Raw genomic sequence first — 22,280 nt, 5'->3', positions numbered from 1 at the left:
CCCCTTCATTAACAACAGCCAGACATTAATTTTAAAAGAACAAATCAAGCTTTCAAAGCAGTAACTCTTGCTTCAGAAACTTTAGTCACTAAAATACCTCAATATTTATTTACTTTAAACAATACTTTAAAAAGCAAATTTGTATGCTGGGGAGATAGTGGTTAACAGCACCGCCTGATCTACCAAAGGTCATGGGTTCAATTCTCAGCACACGACCACAAAGCAAAGTTGCTTTTCAATCAGGGACAAGAGAAGAAGATGGATATGCTATGTTACTGACAGGAGTTACTCCCCTGAAGCTCAGCTCAGCTACTTGCTGTACTGAAACCAAAGAAAGAAACAGAGACAACACAATCCCAGCTAGGCAAGGCATCTCTTTAGTCCCACGAAAGCGAGGGGGTCCTTTAGCCTAATCAATCACACAGAAAAATGAACAGAGGTTAAACAGAGTGGGCATTTCAAACCAGACACAAAAGCTTTTGTCCCTGGAGGCAAAGAAAGTGTGTTCCACACAAGCTTCGAGTCTGTACACTGCTTTACTGATCTTTAACATCAGAGCTGGACTCTTCGGTGTTTGGTCCATCTTTCCAAGGCACAGGTGGAAGACTGAAGAGGCCGAGGCCTAATATCAGGCAGACAGGCAGACATAACCCTTGCTTAGCCACACACTCTACAGGTAACCAATAGCCAGCCACTGCATCACTGTCTGCAGCAAACCTGCCACACTGTGCTGACTCAGGTGCAGACTATCGTCTGTCTGTAGCAGGCTCCATCCAGCCCTTTGTGAATATTAATGTGCTATTAGATGAAGTCTGAAAAATATGGAACCCTTACAACTTTGTAAACATCCAAATGTTCTTGTTACAGAAAAGCCAAGAGAAACACTCATATATTTTGGGTTAAAAGCATTTCCTCACAGTTCAGGATTTCCGGTCATGTTTTAGGTGAGATTGCTGAGTAGTAAACTACTCCTTAAGTAGGAGTAACTTTACCTCTCAGCATTTCTCAGCAGCACTGGTCAGTGTGGTGTAAACTCAAAAATGAGAATATCCATACTGAAAACTTTTAAATGTTACAAACCTCATCTAACTGCTAGATATATATACAAAAACAAACAAAACCCCACATTGTTGATTCTCACTCAGTTTCTCTTTGCCATTAAAAAGAATCCTTCATTACTAATGCTTTACTTAGGGATTCACTGACTAGACTTACTATTATTCACTTAGGGATTCACTGACTACAGACCTGCTTATTTTGTTTCCCTAAAATGAGAGGGAAATCTAGACTATGAACACACATGCAGATTAAGTTCTGTCTGGCACGTTACACAAATGTTTTAAACAAGCTCCTTAAAATGCTCTAAGAAAGGCTTTCAAGCTAAGCACTGTAGGCTCTTGTCACCTGCATAGAATGTGAAAGCATCAAACACAGCAAAACAAGGTCACCTGGAGAATACAGAATATGGCAGGATTCCTAATTTAAGTCAAATCCCTAATAAAGCAAGCAACAATCTGTTTAACTGGCCATTAATGGAATAAATCAGATTATTTCCTAAATGTTTCAGATATTATAAGAACAAATATAAAGTCACTACACAGGAAACATATACCAAACCAAGAAGGTCTGCAAGTGTCTTCCCAGGAAAAAAGTAACAAATGTGATACCAGAGAGTCACAGTCTACCAGACAGTCACAGTCTACCAGACAGACAGTCACAGTCTACCAGACAGTCACAGTCTACCGGACAGTCACAGTCTACCAGACAGACAGTCACAGTCTACCAGACAGACAGTCACAGTCTACCAGACAGTCACAGTCTATCAGACAGACAGTCACAGTCTACCAGACAGACAGTCACAGTCTATCAGACAGATAGTCACAGTCTATCAGACAGTCACAGTCTACCAGACAGACAGTCACAGTCTACCAGTCAGTCTACTAGACAGTGCTTTCTTCTTCAAGCAATCGAATTAGTAAATATGACAATTTAATATCTTACTCTGTCTAAACACTCATCCCTAATCACAGCCATTTGAAAAGAACATTGTATTTAACTTTGTACAATTTCCCATTTTACAGGCAGATAAGAGCAAATATCAGAAGCAAAGTACAATCCATGGATGGGGCTTCTCCCCTGCAATCATGGACAGTCTAAAGCTGATGTATAGACAATCACAGAACTGAAAGATCTTTGTGTTCAGTGGTATATATGTCAAAGACATAAAATGTTATATAGTTTGGGTTTCTTCTTCAGATCCACTTTCATTCACAGTCGTTTTCAAATCATTTGTGATTTCAGCAATTCAGATCCAACCCTGTCCAGTGGTCTGGCACCATCAAGAAATATTTGTCCATTGCTTCACAAAATCTAGTCCTATACAACTCTGGAGAGACCACAGTTGGCATTTTACCTAAGATAGTAAAAGACAAAAGAGAGGAAGAATAAAGCTGTTTTAATTCAATTGGGCAACTGACTTAACCAAACATAAACTGCTGTGAGCCAAAGCACTCTGAAAGGAGGCAGAGTCTTTTTGGAGATGAGTTCTCTTGAAGTAAGGGATATCTAAATTTAGAAATGAGCTAGAGAATCTAGAAGATATCAAGTGTTAATTAAAGACAATCTATTATTCAAAATCTCTGGCTTTTTAAAAACTTATTTTGAAAACCTCTAGCATTTAAATCCAGTATTTCCCCGCTTATATATTTCTTTATATTAAAGTCATTTTAGAAATGGCAAAATCAGAGACAGTCACATTGGGTTTGTTTTGCATTGTGTATATAGAGAGGGGTCTTAGTACATAAGCTAGCCTTGAGTTCATGGTCCTCCTACCTTAGACTTCTAAGCACTGGGAATACAATGCCCACCATGCCTGGCTACCACACTTTAGGGTCTTAAATATTCAAGAAACATATAAGAACAGTGTTAAAAATAAACAAACCAACATCTTCTCACCTTGTCCTCCTAAAATTCCTGTTGACTTTACAACCATCTCAAGTTTTTTGTCCCATGTAAATGTTCGAATGTAATCTAGAGATAGAAGGAAAGGAGCATGAACAGAAACGCTGTTGTAAGCCTAAGCCAGAACAGTAGCAAAGCCTATTACTAGTCATAACAGCATCTTTACAGTGTTGCTCCAAGGCTGTCCCCTCATTACTGTTTAATTCTCAGAACCGTGACACAGTGTCTCTTTTTAAAGTAATTATCATTACCTTTTAATTGATATATTTTTATAAAAGAAGAAAATAAAAAGAATAGAATGAAAACTTGTTATCTTGAAATTACAAACGAAAGACTCCAAAAATATTCAGTGATTATATTAAACCAATTGAACAGAATCTTTGAAATTCTACTCTAGTTTTAATCTTGAGCTGTAAACAGGGCACAGTTATTGACTTACCTATGATGCCAACTACTAGCTCATTGCTAGTGTCATCTCGACCAACAAGCAAAGAATAGTCTATAATTAGGTGGCTGGAAAGGAAATGGGCGTCGCTATGAATGGATGTTCTCAGCACAGATTTGGAATGGGAACGAATATATAGAGGGTTGTCTCGAACCATCTTTAGGAGGTTTTCATCCAGCAGAACCACATCACAGCTCTCTTTCCCAGTGTCAGTTTTTACATTTCGATTCCTAAGTGAACCCTTCAAATCAAAAACCTAGCAAAACAAAAATTCTTTATTATTTGTGCAAACTTGCCACAATGGTTAATTGGTACTATTAGAAGGCAAAAAGATTCCTTGTAGTTACTGACATAACATGTATTTTTAAATTTTATTTCAAAATGTAACTTTTCTAATTTAAATCATAAATATATAACAATATAATTATATAACCATAAAATACATGGTATATGATACATTAAATTCATGATAACATAATAGTATCATATAAAATAATATACAGGTACTCAGTTATTAAAACAGTTCAGAAGTAATTTGTCAAATTTAACCAATTTTAAAATATATCATTGGATCATCCAACAGTATGAAAGAAAACACAAATAATCTTAGGAAACTTAAAATACAAAAACTCTATACAATCACTTAAGGCAATATAAAGTGAGAACATAAATTTCAGACTATCTGGAGGGTAAGAAATGTCAAAAAGCTTGATGACCAGGACCAGCCCATCCTCAAACCAGTGCTAGCCAGCTAGTCCTAGTTCATGAAAATGTTACAGCTACTGGCAGAATGTAAAGGCATTAAGCACACAGTGTAGCTCAGCCAGTGCTCTCATACAAAGACATTCTCAGTGACAAACTACTACATTGAATTAGATGTAACCACAAGGATTATGTTTTCATGGCAGAAACAGTTGGAGAGGCACTTCAAAAAGCACTGTTTAACGTTTGGACTAGATGCCTTGTTATCTACAGTGGGTAGCAACGCCATCCTCACAATATCTAGACCAACATGGAAGCTAAATACAGACAAGTGACTGACAGGTTGTAATCTCTACAGGTCTCAGCTAACTCAATTTTAAAGAACATCACCCTTCTTAGACCACCAACAACCTGATTCTAGAACATTGGATATGTTCAATTTTAAGATGAGTCACATACCAATTTTTCTTTTTTCCAAAAATAAGTTAAATATCCTGATTAACACGTTCCTCAGATTTACTACATTCAAGAATCAAAGGACAAAAAAGTTCTCACAGCCAAATGCCTCACAAAGTCCAGGTTTCTCACCTGTGCCATCTTCCTCCCATAGAAAAGATTTTCCATGACAAGGAGATCTAACTTCTTCTCAGTGTTGTTCTGAGAGTTCTTATACCCAATTCTGTAAACGCCAAGAATTTTAGCCAAGGCAGTGGGCCTCTAATCAAGAAAAGATCAAAATAAACTATTACCAAAATAAGATTATCTGTAAGTCATATAATACCTGATTTTTCCATGTAATACCCAGGAATGATTTTCTGTTGATGTACCAGGAATAGGCCTTTGAAACTCTTCAATGTCAGTAACAATAGTAGGTCCTTAAATTCTACAGTACAATAGCCCTTCACAGCTGTTCAGATTCAAAAACTTTATTGTCATATGGACATTTCCACCAAATAATCTGTAATAAATTATTACTTGACAACAATTTAAAAAAAAACCTACATTCATGGCTCAATGACAAGTGGACTAACATGAGTTACTCATTGGTTTCTTTTCTAGTTCAGCAAGTTCATATTTTTGTCTCAACAAAAATGTTATTAAATGGGTATCTAATTTCATCTGGTCTCAATATATATATGTGTGTGTGTGTGTATGTGTGTGTGTGTGTGTGTATATACTATTTATACATATAGGTATGTGTATACCAATCAAAAGCTAATTGCTTGAGGTTATATGATCCCTCAATGGCAGAGGTAAGAAAATTTTCTAAAAACTGTGCACTCCATCACATCCCAATAGAGTAAGAGAGAGCCCGGACCCATGCGACTTGCTCTTACCAGGTACAAGTTCTATCAGGACAAACTGAGGATATAAAAAGCCCAGCGCATTGTGACTACACACCACGATTTAGGATTTCTACCTTTTGTTGGACAGCATTTGTGATATAACTGAAGTAATGTGGTGCAAAGTCAAGGAAAGACTGGACTTCCAGACGAGGCATTTGCTTCAGAATGAATCTATCATCTAAAAGGAAGAAATTCCACATTACTGTTGTTAAAATGAAAGTGAAATCATTCCAGAAACTCCAAATTGTTTATTTTCTGCTTTGAGGTATTCTTTTAAACCACACAGTGAAAACTTTGATCAGAAAGCAATTCTCAAGTGGTAATGCTAGAAGCCCTGAGGGTACATAAACAAAAACACCTACTTCTCAAATCTACCCTCAAATCTAAATTCATTGCACAAATTCATTCATTTACTTTTTATAACTCTCAAAGAAAATGTTATAACTCCATTTCAATGACTCTTGAAGTCACACTGTACTAGTAGCTAAGCCTGTGTAGAAAAGAAGTTGGTCTTTCTCTATTCTGGCCAAACATTTCTACTGTTACCTTTCTCTCATCAGTTCTGTGGCACCCAATTGAGTCTCCTATAAGATGTCTCCCATGGTTTAAATCTGAAATGTCCCCCACAGGCCCATGCTCTCAAGCTTGTTCAGTCTGGTGATATTATTGTGGGAAGGTATGGAAGTGGGTGGCAGCTGCTGAACAGAGAAAGATTATACTCAGCCCACTCCAGTCTCATTGCTTCCTGTTTGTCATGATATGAATGGCCACCTACCAGAACATGCTCAGGCTGCCAACCATTGAGGGGCTGAAACATGAGCCGAAATAAATCTAGTCCCACTTAAGCTATCTCTGTCAGGTATTTTGATCACAGAGATATGAAAGTAACTAATATAGTTTCTACATGCATTTGGAAAACTCAGAACTAGAAAGAGTTTCACGAAGTATCTGACCAATGTCTAAGCTTGTATATAGTCTTTTAAGATTTTATTACTCTTCTTAGAACAGAAAGAAACTAGAAAACTTTATTTGCCAATAGCTAATACATAATGCCACTTCAAGTGTTTCGTGAATTGTCTCAAGGCAAAGGACAAGTGTTCTGCACTAGTGAGTAAAAAGAATTACCTTCAGTGGCATAGAAAGCAGCCCCTGACTTGCCTCCCCGGGCCTGCCAGGGTGATGAGTGAGAAAGGGAACGAATAAAATCTTCCTCACTGCTGCCCAGAATCACTTCACGCATCTTATGGAACTCTCCCGCGTAGTACAGCCGACAGTAAAACTTGGCATTAGCATCAGAAAATTCTACAAAGACATGAAAAAGGAGGAGGAGGAAGAAGAAGAGAAAGAGAAGAAGGGAGAAGAAGAGGATGAGAAAAAGGTACATAAAGCAGAAAATCTTTTCTTCCCTCTCCAAGCACCAAACACAACCCTTTAAGGATTCTTGGTAATAACATCTTTCCTAATGAAGTAAAAGTCCTGGTCTATCTCAACTGTGTTACGGTGAGCTTTACAGTATCAGGGTATACATCTAACCATTCTTACTCATCTTCAAAGACCTCAATATAAAACTCGGTTCTACTTCAACACTGGCCACTGTATTTTCTCCATTATACTTTAAAGCAGTTCTTAAAACATTGTCTTTTATGAGTATATGGTAGCAAAGATTGAGCCCAGGGTCAAAACTGCTTGGCAGGTGAGCACTTCATCCTCAGCCCTAAATAAACATCTTAATGCCGCTTGCCAAGCTCTGTGTCTCTCAATTACATAGGAAGAAAACATTTAAATTTTTAAAATTAAAATATAATTTTTAATAAATTATAATTTAAATGGTAAAATAATACATAATACAAGTTCTATATATTGAATTATAGATTAAATAAAACTCAAACAACACCTAACACTCATTAAAAAAAAAAAACAGCATGTTTATCTAGAAAGAAGTTACTTATAGTCCTTATCCTTAGACAAATGTTATTGCATACTTACGAAGTTCCACATGAGGGTTTGTGAGTTGTTTCTTCTGTGTATCTCCTCCATCTACTTCATCTAAAAGTTTAGTATATAGTAAAAGCATTAGTTATAAGTTCATTTTGTCTTTTTTCCCAATATAGCAACAAAAGTTAGCAAATCAGTAATAAAAATATCCTAATCAAATTATTATAAAGCACACATTAGACAGACAAATTGTGCAAATGACTACAGTAAAAAAAAAAAATTTATGTTCTTTCCTGGGATTTCAATATTTCAGGCTGGATCATTTTTCTTACATGCAAGTGACTTCTGTGACAGCAATACAGAAAACTCAGCTTTTACACCAAGAATCCCCATGGCTTCTCTATCCATATTTATGATACTTTTTTCCAGGTACACATATAAAAAATGCTTTTTTAATATACTACAGTTTTAGTAGGCATCCTAATATGTAGAGAACAAACCACCCCTAAGTTTCACATTTCACAATCACTTGTTAAGCATCATACCCCTTCATATCCTATCCCTCAAGGGACACACTGTTAATACCTATAGTCCAATGGGAACATACAGATACTAAACAAATACTTTAATTAACAGTAAAAAAAAATTTCAGGTGCTATCATTTTTGTTGTTTTGCTTTGTTTTGAAGCAAAGTGTTACCATACGACCTAAACTAGCCATGAACTCACAATCTTCCTGCCTCAGCCTCCTGAGTGCTAAGATTCTAGTTGTACACCACCAAACCAATCTGCAGCTTTGATTTTTTTTTATATACAATGTATGTTGATCATATTCTTTCCCCTCCCTCAATTCCTGCAAGATCCTCCCCAACTCTCTTCCCACCTAACTTCATGCTTTTGTGTCCTTTCCTTCTTTCTCAAAAAGAAAAAAAAAAAAAGACCAAAAACAAAACATGAAAATCAAGACCAAAATCTAAAACAAAACATGCACACATACCAAGAAGGCAAAAAGCAGAGTCTATTTTATGTTGGCCAACTATTCCTGGGCACAAGGCCTGCCCTGGAACGTTGTTGATAACTCAATGACATTCTACTGGAAAGAACTGATTTTCCTTTCCCAGCAGGAATCAATTGCTAACAGATTCTTGGTAAAGAGTATAGCTTTTCAAACCAGACAAAATCCCAACATGAAAAAGGAAGTGCAATTGCTATTTTTTTAAACTTCTCTTCCATGATCTACGTTACAAGTCACCAAACAATTCCTCTAAAGAGTCAAACAGTAGATACTTCACTAAGCTACAACTTCTCAACTTAATGTGAAGCAGTCAGACAACAGGAAATAAATTCACATGGCCTTATTCTGATAAAATTTTATTTTTAATCAGGTAGCAGAGTTGGTCAAATTTACCAAATCTAAACATAATTAGGTAAACATAGTTTTTAAAGATCAAAATGAAATAAATAATCACAATCTTACAGTGACTGAAAAAGAAGAAAACATCTAGAGGGGGTAATAGGGTATTGAAAAGTTGAGTACATATTTTGAATTATGCTTACATATATAGAAATGCCATTTAGCCCTTAAAAGACAATGCTTTTGTTTCTTTATAGATACGGAGAGTGAGGCTTTCTGATTGTAACACATTAAATACAACAGTGCAGATATTTGAACCCAGACAGATTCCAAGTATCATGCTGTTTCTGGTCTATTACACTAAAGAGTTAAAATGGAGAGAATGCCCTAGCTTCAGCAAAGAATTATTTACTTAAACCTATTAAAAATACACAAAGCTAAAGAAAATAAATTAAAGCTTAAAATAAGCACATATGGTTGACAACACACCTTGAGGCTCCAGGCCTTGATTCTCCATCCCCTCCTTGCCACTTTGCCCAACCTGGTAGTACGCACTGTCTGCCCCACGTAAGGTCTCTCTCTTCTGAGAAGACAGATCAGGGCTCTTGCCTGCTGTTCCTCTGAAGAAGGACAACATTCCTGAAGCTTTTTTGGCTTAAAAATAGAAGGTACCACATTAATGTAAGAACAGGTCACTAAAACTGAAAACTGCAAGTTTTCAACCTTTTGTTGGCAACAACCATTGTGTGATGTTACTGAGTCTGTATTATACAGAGATACTCTCATTTACAAATTGCAATTTCCCATGCTGCTGCTGTTTGTAAATCCTTTCCCCCATTTGCCCTCATCAGAAACAAGACTGAAGTTCAACATGTTAAATTCTCCAGAAAGTCATTCAAAATCCTTTTAAAAGCAGTCATATTTTAAGCAGTAGAATGAATTACCACCAAGTTCTCATAATATTGAAGCAGTTAAAAAACTAACATAAAACAATTTCATAAGCTAAAAGAGTTAAAAGATCTTTGTATCCTAGGTATTCTGAATTAAGATTTGTTCTTATTTTATGCATATTGGTATTTTGCCTGCATATAATTACACCATGTGCATGAGTGCCTGAAGAAGCCAGAGCCCCCTGGAACTTTCAAGTTATAGACGGCTGTTAACCATCATGTGGGTACTGAAAAATCAAACCCAGATTCTCTGGAACAGCAGTCAGCACTCTTAAAACCCTGAGCCAGTTATCCAATCACTGTGTTCTGCACTTTAACAAAGGAAAACATTTTGTTTACAGCATCTTTCAAAACAATAATGTATCATGTTCACTTTGTTACATCTGTGCTCTTCAGTTGAACTGGTCAGGACTGAGTCTTAGAGCCAGCTACCTCTCTGTTTATACAAATCATCATCAACTTTTTGGGTCTCTAAACATGGCTATCCCTATAAAAATTGCTGTTCTGTTAGCAAAGACTTGTGCACCCGTGGATATTAAGTACTTTTATGGTTGATACTCTAACATATCTTTTATAGCCCCTCTAGGGCTGGAAAGACAGCACCGCTGCTAAGAGCACTGCACTGCTCTAGTGAGGACCCGAGTTCTGTTCCAGTACCCACATCACACAGCTCAAACTGCCTTAACTCTAGCTGTAAGAAATCGGACACTTTCCTCTGACTTTATGGGCACCTGGACTCAAATGAGCACACCCCTACACAGAGGCACACACATAATTAAAGATAAATAGGTGCTGGAGAGATGACTCAGCAGTTCAGAGCACATATTGTTCTTCCAGTAGACCTCTGTTTGGTCCTCAGCACCTAGAGAGCTCCCTGTAACTCTAGCTCCAGATGATCTGACACCCTCTTCTGTCCTCCAAGAAGACACACACAGCATACAGATACACAGACATATACATGAATAAAAATAAAATCTTTTTAATAGGATGGCAAAAATTTATACTTTTGCTTTTTTGTTTAAAGTTTTGAGTTTTACTGAGCATATTATGTATGACTCTAATAATTTATCACTTATAAAGTTCATAGAAAGTGAACTGCCATTTGTTAAGCTTTACAGTCAGTTGAGCTGCTGGGACTACTGATCCAGAGTATCAGCAGATAGTTAACAAGAGTCATTGTCAAGTCCCAGTTCTATCTCTCTCTGTCTAGCCTTCGGCAGTTACTAGTCTAAACCTCAGATTCCTTCCTAAAAATATGGACACACCAGATAAATCTTATGTGAGTACAGTAAAGTTTAAAAGGCAAAACCAAAAAAGTTTTCATTATGCCAATAACATAAAATTTAAAAACTGTACATTGCTGCTGTTTCTTAGGTTGTGTATTTTAAACAGAAAGCTTAAGAAAGACAAACTTTCTTCACAAAGGGCTTCTACAAGCTTTAAATTCTGTAAACTGAATGTATATTTCAAGGAAGACTCAAAGAAAAAGCAAAACATCTTAAAATGTTTATTTTTCAAAGACAAATTCTTACTAAGTGGCATTTTCTTCCACAAATCATGAATACAATTGTAGAAATGTCTGCATGTGGGGCCAGTGGTGGCTCAGTGGTACTGGGTACCTGCCTCTTAGCCCGAAAACCTGGGAAAGATCACTGAGACCCACACTGTGGGAGAACACTAACGTCCACAGGTTGTCTTCTGCTTTCCACAGTCATGCTAACATACACGCACACAAACAAGTAATAATGAGTAGATATAATAAAAGCCTTAAGTCTTACTTGGCTGAGGTTCTGCTTCTACTGTACGGTTTGTCTGTCCTCCACTGACTTCAGGTAATCTAATAGGACTGCTACTCTTTGGTCTGTTATCTAAAGCACTACCATGAAAAAGAAAGAAAGAAAAGAATTTGAAGATATTCAGATAAAAACAAAAACAAAAAATAAGTATTCTAGTTCCTAAATTACTATATTTCATACCTAACACCACCCTCAATATCAGAAATATGATTCATAATTTTGAAAAACACAAGTTACAAAAACATCTTGAACCATCTACTATGTTTAAAAAAAAATAAAGTACTAGAACTAGAAAAGTGTATTTTTTTAAAAAAGGAGAAACTTTAATAAACTTTCCCCAAACTCAGAACTAACCAAAATATACCAATATCATTTTTCTTACTTTAGTTACAAAGACAATTCAAGCTAAATCTTATCAGGTCAGTAAAACAAGAGATTTTATTTCAGTAAGGATAAGCCTATGCCAATTTCTGTCTAAAACACAGAGCATGCTAAGTAGATTGATTTGAGTATTTATTTTCTAAATATTAGGATCTTTAGTACTATAGAAAATTTACAAACACTTAAAATTATAAAGCCAAGCCATAGCACAAACTTTCCAGGTTTTTTAATAAAACAGCCACTTCTTATACAGTAACACATCACAGCAAGGTAAGAAATTATGCGCTAAGGGCTGTGTAAGGTCTTTTACAAGACTTGAATGTTGTTGCTCCAACAGTTAGCTGAAGTGAATTATGTGAATCCTAGGAGATTCTGTACTAATAAATGCTTTCATAAAACTAAAGTGTAAAGATATATAGAACAATGACATAGCTCAATTTTAAAAGAATTTACTCAACCATGAATCACCTATTGGTTGGAAGCCCTTCTTCAGCACTGTTCCACAGAGTTGCTTTGGACAATTCCTCTAAGGCATTTCGGTATTCTTTACAACTTAGGGCAGAAATAGGTTGAAAATGTTAAACATTAAGTTCTTCTTTAACAATAATAAGTTTTAAAATAACTTTTACATTATAAAAGCATAATCATTATATGTGCCCATAGTTAAACAAATACATTAGGAATTAACAAAAAAATCAAGCTTTATGAAAAAGATTAATGTCTTCACAAAGAATTAAAAATCACCGTCAACCATATCTAATAATCTTAACAATAATCCAAAAACACTGCTTAAGGGGTAGGATGTAGTTCAGTGGGAGAGCTCTTGCTTAGCATCTAAAGGACCTGGGTTTAACGGCCATCAGCAACCCCTACACAACCCTCAAAAAAGAAAGGAATTTGAAAATGACTTTTCTATTTGAAGGGGCCAAACCTTTTTAAAAAATAAATAAATAAATAACATTCCAAAATTTTAAAACTCTGATTCTTGGACTATCAGCCTAATACTAGAATTCATTACTTTTCTAAAATACTGAAAGATACACTCTGGTAGAACATTTGCTTCCAAATACTATAAAGAATGATTATATTTTTGTGCCTTTAATATCTATGGACTGTGATTAATCAATAAGGAAAGATGTAGGTATTATCTTCATAATGCTAAAGCTCAAAGGAAAAAAAATCACTACATAGGCTCTTGTAAAGAAAATAATTCTTATCTAATGTAAACTCTAAAGTTCATGAAGGTAGAATCAGATACAACCATACCATTTACTCTGGTATATGCAATATCTATGTATCACATTTTGTTTATAATCAAATATTTTTCAATAAATGGGATACTTTATAATCAATACATATTTTTTTATACTTTACAATGGAAATTTTTAGTTAAGAACTTTATATGCTTTTTAAACTAAATTCACCACTGCCATGATAGCTGTATAAAGCAGATGCTGAGGATTTTAGACATTAGATATAAATATTTTAAAGGTGCAATGCTTCTTTAAGATCATGATAACTACTAAGCTAAACATCCAAATGTGTCTTTGGAACAAGATGCAGAAACAGCATTCTCCAGGCAGGAAATTTCAGCCAGTATGTGTGCAAAATAGGAAGAAAGTAATACTCAGATATTGCAAAATGGGTTCACTGTTACATTAACAACTCAACTATACAGTAAGAGTTATCAGGTATAAATTAGACAGTGGTTAGCACTTTCAAGGTTTAATAGATACTATCCAGGTCACATTAGTAACTACTTGCTTATTAAAAGCCATGCATTATCCCAGTATTAAAGATTTTCAAATACAAAAAGACTCTCATGCTTAACAAACATACATTTTTGCTTGTATCTAAAGAGCCCCAGACAAGGTAACTAACAGACAGACTTAAAAAGACACAGATGTAACTACAAGAAAGGCTCATAATACCTGAGTGCAAAAGCAATGATGGAGCTGGGCTCTTTCTCACAGACAGCAATGGGCACCCGTTCATGTTCATACATTAAGTAGTGTTTATCTGGATCACTGTCCAATAAATAAAAATATACTTTGAAGTAAATCAAATATAAAATTGATTAACCCAGTACAATCAAATTTCAGGAAAATTTAAGATAATACTGAGCAATGTGACCCTAACTAAGAAAGCCAAAATGTATACAAATGCTGAGAAATTGAATGAAATAAACAATAAAAATACCAAGAAAGGTTTATAAATCAACTGGAAAATTGTCAGAAATAGGGGTTTAGAGAGATGGCTGGCTCAGCAGTGACGGACGAGCACAAAGACCAAGATAAGACTCTCGGCACCCACGGGCAGCTGGGTAACTGTCTGTTACTCCTATCCAGGAGGAACCCAGTTCTCTCTTCTCATCTTTCCAGGCACCAAGCACAAACTTGGTATACAGACATACACGCAGGCAAAACACCCATATACATAAAATAAACATTAAAAAAAGAAACAGGTTTCAAATCGGAGGGTTCTAGAATAGTTACTCCAAAGCTTTACATACTATCAAGACCTTGGCCATACTAGTTTCAAAAAGGAGTATGCAATAAATAGTCTAAATTCATGTTCTGTTTCTAGCCTCAGAGAATGCCTCCCAGTAATTATACAGAAACTGTGCTGACAGTTCCACAGCAAATAAGACAACAAAACCACTCTACTGTCATCACTCAGAAACCGAGCGCTGACTCTACTTCAACCCAAATTTTGCTCTCTGACTTCTGCTCCAACTCTGCTGGCAACCATTAGGTAGAGTCACTGACTTTACCTTACATGCCATTTACTGACTATCCAATATGGGAGAAAAACAGCATTGAGGAAAACTCCTATTTCAGTATTTTCCATGCGTGTACATGGTTAACAATACACCGGTGAGAACGAAACAGGTTAAGTTTGTAGTACACAGGAGTAAAGAAACAAGTCTGTAAATAAATACAATAACTCTCTGTGATAAATGTAGTAAGAGACTTGTTTGCAGACGAGTGTTTAACTCCTGTTCTCCAAATCCTAGGTTGAAACCCTAGCCCCAGTGTCATGGTTTTAGGAGACGGTGCCTTTAGATCCTAAAGATGAAGACATCCTAAATGGGAGTAGTGTCCCTGACAAGAGGGACAAGTGAGCTATCTTTCCACCATGTGAGGACAGCCTGAACAAGGACCCTCAGGATCTACCCTGCAGACATGAGCTTGATCCTCCAGCCTCCAGAACTGTGAGAAATATGTTTTTATCGTTTATAAGCAAACCAATATATGGAAACTCATTATAGCAGCCTAAACTAAGATAAGAATCCTAACAAAACATAGAGGCCTATTCTGTTAGTACTGGGGCATAGAAGGACCATCTAGTAAAGTTGTCTTCAGAAAAGAACACAACTTCCAGATTACGAAAGATGGTAAGAACACGAAGGCCATTAATAGGAAGCAACAAAAGACACTGAAGAAACAGACATTCAGACCTGAGAAAACGAGCCTTTATATCTGACTACCATGTGATGTATCCTAAACTGTCTGAGTGTCTTCTTATCTCCTCCCTCAAGGCCATAAACTCGTAAGAGCAATGCACTCCATGGGGGGGGGGGGGCGGGACAGTCACTAAATAGAAACTTAATTACTACTGAATAAAAACAAAGGTCCTTATTAACAAATGAATTGGATGAACTTGTACCACCAAAACAAAGGCAGCATTTGATGCCAGACAGGTCAACCAGTAGAAAAACAAGCTTTTACAACCATTATATATTTCTTTCCTGTCTGAGTGAATACAGCATAAAAAAATATGAAAACATGCATGGGCCATTTTGCTCCTTATCAGTATCCTGTTACAATGAATATACTCATATATATACACCCAGCAATATATCTTTTAAAGATAAATGAATGTGGACTAAAGAGATGGCTCAAATCACTAGCACCCATATAAAAGGCCAGGTATGACCATACATGTCTGTGATCCCAGTACTAAGGGAGACAGAGACAAGAGGATCACCAGAGTTTGCTGGGCATCAGCCTAGCTATGAGTTCAGTCAAATACCTTGTCTCAAAGAACTTGGGTAGAGAGTGATATGACCAGACACCTAATGTCTCTCTCTGGCCTCTGTACATGGGTACTTACTTGCATATACATATATAACACACACACACACACACCACCCCTCATACAAGCAAAAGTTTTAAATAAGTTTTTAAAAACATCAATGGGTATAGCACTCATCTTTATATAGATACATATATGTTGTGTATCTTTTTTTATAACTAATGCCTTTACACACTAAACAACATTAATGCTTTTGTCTTTCATTCTCTATGATAGAACATTCTAAAAATCACATGCCAAAAGCCGTCTCTTTTACTAAGACGGTATAAACTTAGTCTTAACCATATTTGCAGATAAACTGATCTATATATGTAGGGAATAAGTAGTGAGAATGACACTTGGTTCTGAAATACTTACAAAGGAAACGGAATGGGATTATAGCTATTTCCTGGAAGCAAATTAGCAAAGATGGCTTTCATGGTTGACTTTTCCTTCACCTGGCTGTCTGTGGATCCCAGCAAATGCCCATCAAATACATCTAGGATAAAACACATTCCACTTTTACATTAACATTCAGGAAAAACAAAGAGAAAAAGTGTCTGTTTTATTTCACTTTCTCTTCAGACTATAGACAGATATAAACTACGGCTTCCAGTTTCTGGTCTAAGAAAGCAGCTCTTAGGACATGAAATGGCAAGAGTGAAATCTACTCGACACTGGTTCAGAGAGACGTGTGTAAGTCCTCACACCTGACACTCAGATCATCTTGTTTCAGGACTCTCTTCCCACCGCAGGATCCATAAGGAAATTTCTGTCTGACCATGAACGAGCTGTCATCACAGCACTGTACTCCAACTGAGGAATGTGCCCTCTGGCTGTTACACCAGAGCTTATTAGCAGTGGTAAAGTGACCCAAAGTTTAAAGTAGTTATTGCTTAACAAAAACACAGGGAAAGAGAGAAGGTATGGGCTTTATAATACAGATGTTTGTTAAAAAAAAAAACCTGGCAGAAATTTGTTTCACCTAATAAAGAAATAATACATTTTACATACCTTAAAAAAGACACCCCCCAAAGGTAAATAACATTGAATAACACTGTCTTACTAGAACATTTACATACACAAAGTGGTGCATGTCAAGTAGTACTACTAATAGACGGAGGGACAAAATGAAAAACTTTGTTTAAAAAGGTACTTTGAAATGCTTTATTCTTTATGTGCATGAGTGTCTTGCCTGTATATGTATATGTGCACCACATGCTTGACTGGTATCCAAGGAGAGGTGTCAGAAGAGCAAGAAAAAAATTCCCTGGGACAGAAATTACAAACAGTTGTGAGCTAACATGTGGACTCTAGGAATCAATCCCAATCCTCTGGAAGAGCTGCAGGTGCTCAAAACCACTGAGTCATTTCTTCAGCCCCTTAAAAATATACTTTAAACAAAAATGAGATAAACAATTCTAAAGACTAAGAAAGCATCATGTCAAAGAATTAGCATGTTCTTCTTTTTCAGAGACATATATAAAGCAAGGAATAATCTCAGTCTTAGATTCAATGAAGTTGAGTAAAATGTGGCCCACACCTTACCTTCAGAGCCACTGGCTGTATCTAGGTCAGAGGGCCCTCCCACTAACTGCTCCGACAGGGCCTCAGGAGGAGTGGGCAGCTGGAGATGGGTGGAGCTCGTAGAGCTCTGGCTGGACAGGGTTGTCAAGAAGCGATCCTCTAAACAAACACACAATCTTAAATGAGTCATTAAAACAAAAAGTCCACATCACCTAATTAGTACTCATAATATTTAACTGCAAAAATCATTTATTTCTACTTGTTAAAACTGAAATTTTACCTTTTCAAAAACCATTGAACTGATCACAGGGCTCCCAATGAAGGAGTTAGAGAGAAGACTGAAGGAGCTGAAAGAGTTTGTAGCCCCATGGGGAGAGCAACAATACCAACCAACCAGAGCTCCCAGGGTCTAAACCACCAGCCTGGGAGCACATAGGGAGGGACCCATGGCTCCAGCTGTATTTGTCGGGTAGGATGGCCTTGTTGGGCATAGGTGGGAGAGGAGATCCTTGGTCCCATGAAGGCTGGATGCTCCAGTGTGGGAGAATTCTAGGGTGGGGAGGTGGGTGTGGATGGGTTGGGGCACACCCTCATAGAAGCAGGAGGAGTAGGGATGGGATAGGATGTTTCTGGGGTGGGGGAGATGGAGAAAGGGGATAACATCTGAAATGTAAATAAATAAAATGTTCAATAAAAAAAATTATCTAGGTCATGTAACTCGTGACATAGAAATTGACACAAAAATCCGTAAAGATTCTATGACTTAACCACAACCAAATCTTGGTGACAAAACCATGTCAGCCAATTCTGACCTCTACCCAACAATGCTACATTGTTTACCTAAATATTACTCAGCTTAACAGAGAATGGAATTAGAACACTATGGGGAAACTTTATCCTAAGAGAGGAAAAATATTGTTATATTATTATAGAAAAATATTTTTTAAAATGGTAATTTCTTTGCAGTAGTCAGCCTATGTAAATTTTCCCAGTTCCAAGATGGCACCAAGTTACTAAAGAAAGAAATCTTAAATCTAAAAAATAATTTAATGATGTAAAATATAAATTAATCATGCTAAGATAGAGCCTTTCGATACACCAGGGAGGCTGATCAGCATAAGCAAAAGAGAAAGTTAGCGTCAGGTTTTGCTCTTCTCCTCATGGCCGCCCTCGATACACTGTGTGCTTATCTTACATCTTCCTTAATGTGCTTATAGCACACTGTAGGCCAGCCTCAGACCAGTAAGAACTAGAATGTTCTATAAGGAGTCGGAAATGACTATGGACAAGTGTGTTAGAAAATATTGCTCACATTAGCACTTAAAAGCAATTACAAAGCAAAAATCTCCTTAAAGGCAAGAGCAAAAGGTCACCATACTGAAGACCAACCTTTTTCTCCATTGTGAAGTCCTGGAGAAATATTCCTTGGAGATGTGTCCATTGCACTTATCTATAGAGAAATAAGTATGCTATTCTTAAGAATCCATTTTTTAAAATCATATTTTAAAAGTAATCTAGCCCCATGAATCTTGAAATTTTTGAACTTAGGACCTGCTTCCACTAAAATATTATCTCTTGATAATTTAAAGTGGCTCTTGCCACTTTATTTTTTTTTTTTAAAGATTTATTTATTTATTATATGTAAGTACACTGTCGCTGTCTTCAGACACCCATATGAGGGCATCAGATCTCATTGCAGATGGTTGTGAGCCACCATGTGGTTGCTGGGATTTGAACTCATGACCTCTAGAAGAGCAGTCAGTGCTCTTAACCGCTGAGCCATCTCACCAGCCCGGCTCTTGCCACTTTAATTAAACCTGAGTACATTCTTAAATGGCATCTACTGGTTCAATTAAAATAACTCTATTTATAAAACATACATATAAAAACTACCTGAAGAGTAAAGCTATTTTCCAAAATTTAAAGAAAAAAGAGCACTAATGAAGAGTATCACTGTTTTACATGTTCAGAAACATCTTCGATATCTGGCTAACTATAAGACATCTAGATTCTGTATTTACTCTACTGAGACAACACCAATCCTGGCTTTAAACAGATATGCAGTTTATAAAGAGAAAACCGGCAGACATGGACCCATACTTTGAGAATATTGTTGTAAACGGGAGCTCACATCTTGGCACACATACATCTAGGAACACTTGTGTTTGTCAAGTAAGCCTACTCATCTCTTATGTAATCCATCCACTGACCCTTCTTAGGTCTGATTCTCCATGAACATCACAGATTAGAATGGCTACAAGTCCCACAGAGAATTTAGTTAGGAGTCATTTCTTATTCAGTAAAGATTACCTACTATACCACAGAAATCTTTATTTGTATCTTACATAAAATAATCCACCACTGTTAACTACTCTATCACCAAAATTCTACTTTCTTTTAGGGTTTTCTACAATCTTCTAATAGTCACTAAATCCGTATGAGTTCATGTGTTTTCTTATGAGTCTATGTATTTTTTATCAGTTTCTTTCTAACCAGGCAAATGTTTCATGAGATAGTAATTACAGCTTGTAACTATAGCCTGTTCACAAATTCATGCCATGTAACCTAGAAAAAATGCCTAAACCTAAAAAAAGCATTCAAAACAATTTATCAAAAAGGCCGTGCAACAGAATTTCAAGTAATTTTCTACTTCCCTAAAGCAGATCACCTACTGGGTGATAACGTATTTTCAAGTTTATGTCTACTGACTGTACTCAAAAAGGTCTCATACTAGGCGTATACAAGATGAACATACATACATGTAGGCAAAAGCACTCATGCCATCAAAAGTAAACAACTATGTTTTTTTTAAAGGAAGAAAAATAAAGACTGAGAACTCTACTATATACTCTGAGAAACCAGAGCTCTTCTTTTCCTCTGTTATATCTTCTATACTGTCTCAGGTAGAGCAGCCTTTTTACAAATACTCAAATAAATAATTAACATATTATTTTAATATGTATTAAAATATAAAAGTAATCCAGAGCATATGTATCTGAAAATTCACACATGACAGAAAACTTTATGCATTAAACTGCTACTCCTAAGTGTTAGAAATGGAATTAACTATATTTCTATCAGTGAAACAACAAAGACAATGCAACACTTTATTACCTTGCTTTCTTCACCTTGTCTCAGTCTCCCAGGACTGGGAGGAACCGAAGGCCTCTTTCTACCTTTTTCCTGCTGGAAAAGGTCCTGTAACCTATAGCCACAGGCAAAAAGAACATGGTTTTGTTTTCAGTACCTTAAATTATACTTATAAACTTTTTCTTGTAATAGACTTTAAAGTTGTACATAGCCACTACTGAATTATTACAATAGACAAAGATGATTCACAGCACACTGATCTAGTTCAGTCTCACTCAGTAGCACATACACTTGAAACAGCAATAAGGGCTATTTCCTCTTATCTTAACAAACTATGTAAAGGCTGTTTTAAAGGATGACTAGAACAAAGGCCAAAAATAAGTAAATAAATAAGTAAATAAATAAATCCCTTTATAACTAAGAAAATGGAGCATCTATAATCAACAAGGATATTTAAATTTAAAAACTGGGATCAGAGATTTAACCAAGTAACAAAGCACTGCCTAACAAATGCATTGCCTTGGTTTGGTCCCCAAAAACAGAAAATAACTTTTGAAATACTATGGTAGAACAAATTTGGCAATGCTATCAACAAAGACCCAACAAAGCCTTACCTGCTGTTCCACGCTTGGAGCACCTCACAGAGGCTTTGCTTCTTGGCAATGAGTGACTCAAAAATGGACTGCAGTTGCTGAGGGGTATCCACAGAGGAAGACATGAGCCTTGCTTGCATCTTCTCAGTCCAGTTCTTAAACTCACCCTCTTCCATCTGGAAGGCAACAGATCCAAGTTTGGTAAGCTGGGACACCACAGAAACAGAGGGGCTTCTTAGAAACAGTAGTTTCCAGATTTTCTATAAAAGAAACAATTACCTCCTTTTGTGCAAAGATATCTTCCATCTTTTCCTCTCTAGTTTTGCTAAATGTATCCATTTTCAAGGATGCAAGTCTCTCATCAACAGCTAGGTACACCTGTGAAACCCTAAAAGTGATGACAGAGCAGCACTCATGTTAGAGGAGCTGAAATCAAACTATCCCATAGAAACTAGGGGAAAGGCATTTTGTATGAAACTATAACTAAAATGAATTCTCAGCAAAAAAATCATATGGAATTTTGCAAAGCAAAACAAGGCATCAAAGGATTTAGATTTACTTCAAATTTTTAGGTTGTCAGTTATGTTTTAGAGGTACTCTCCTACGTTAATTTTCACACTGAGCACATACTATCTATAATTAAAAAAGGAAAGCTACTCACATTTCAAAAACAGAGTTAAATGAGTAAACCTGATAATTAACATGGATTATAAACATGACCAAATCAACTAAAACGTACTTCTGAAAAAAGTCCTTGAGATCCTGAAGAAGAGATACCTTCAGTGGGGCTTGACGCTTAATGAATATTTTTGGGAGTGGAACACATACTTCAAGAAGCCGAATAGGAGAATAACTGAGGAAAAAACAGTAACAGGAAAAGATGAAAACTATTTTAATAATTTATACAGCGCATATACATATGTATGCAAATGATCAATTAAATTCTAATGAACATAAGAGAAAATAATGTTTTCTATAAAATTAAGTTTCATAAAGACAAAAAAAACTTTCAACCACCAGAAATATCTTTCCCAATATTGAGAGGATTTTGGTTTATCCTTGCACTATGATGCTGTTATTTATCCCTCTGAGGGGCCATCTGCCATAAAAACAGCAATGACTTT

General features: G+C 36.3%; 1 protein-coding gene across 7 annotated transcripts in view; it reads right to left on the bottom strand.

The window, feature by feature from the left end:
• Nucleotides 1–1,972: 1,972 nt before the first annotated feature.
• The window catches only part of Pikfyve (phosphoinositide kinase, FYVE-type zinc finger containing), an 88,113-nt gene continuing 67,805 nt past the window's right edge, over nt 1,973–22,280 (bottom strand). For all 7 annotated transcript variants that reach the window (XM_028765672.1, XM_028765667.1, XM_028765670.1 and 4 more), the window contains 18 exons: nt 21,896–22,009; nt 21,436–21,544; nt 21,178–21,332; nt 20,588–20,678; nt 18,863–18,923; nt 17,495–17,632; nt 16,325–16,445; nt 13,801–13,896; nt 12,338–12,421; nt 11,471–11,568; nt 9,232–9,396; nt 7,441–7,500; nt 6,580–6,756; nt 5,529–5,632; nt 4,697–4,825; nt 3,401–3,662; nt 2,956–3,030; nt 1,973–2,413 (listed from right to left, as the gene is read on the bottom strand). In XM_028765672.1, the coding sequence (XP_028621505.1) occupies nt 2,298–2,413; nt 2,956–3,030; nt 3,401–3,662; nt 4,697–4,825; nt 5,529–5,632; nt 6,580–6,756; nt 7,441–7,500; nt 9,232–9,396; nt 11,471–11,568; nt 12,338–12,421; nt 13,801–13,896; nt 16,325–16,445; nt 17,495–17,632; nt 18,863–18,923; nt 20,588–20,678; nt 21,178–21,332; nt 21,436–21,544; nt 21,896–22,009 (2,155 nt within the window). In that variant the 3' untranslated portion in view covers nt 1,973–2,297. The remainder of the gene's footprint in view (nt 2,414–2,955; nt 3,031–3,400; nt 3,663–4,696; nt 4,826–5,528; nt 5,633–6,579; nt 6,757–7,440; nt 7,501–9,231; nt 9,397–11,470; nt 11,569–12,337; nt 12,422–13,800; nt 13,897–16,324; nt 16,446–17,494; nt 17,633–18,862; nt 18,924–20,587; nt 20,679–21,177; nt 21,333–21,435; nt 21,545–21,895; nt 22,010–22,280) is intronic.

Source organism: Grammomys surdaster, unplaced genomic scaffold (genome assembly GCF_004785775.1).
Source record: "Grammomys surdaster isolate TR1022 unplaced genomic scaffold, NIH_TR_1.0 165, whole genome shotgun sequence".
NCBI lineage: Eukaryota > Metazoa > Chordata > Mammalia > Rodentia > Muridae > Grammomys > Grammomys surdaster.
Note: the sequence above shows the minus strand (reverse complement) of the source record. Positions and strands in the feature narration are given on the sequence as shown.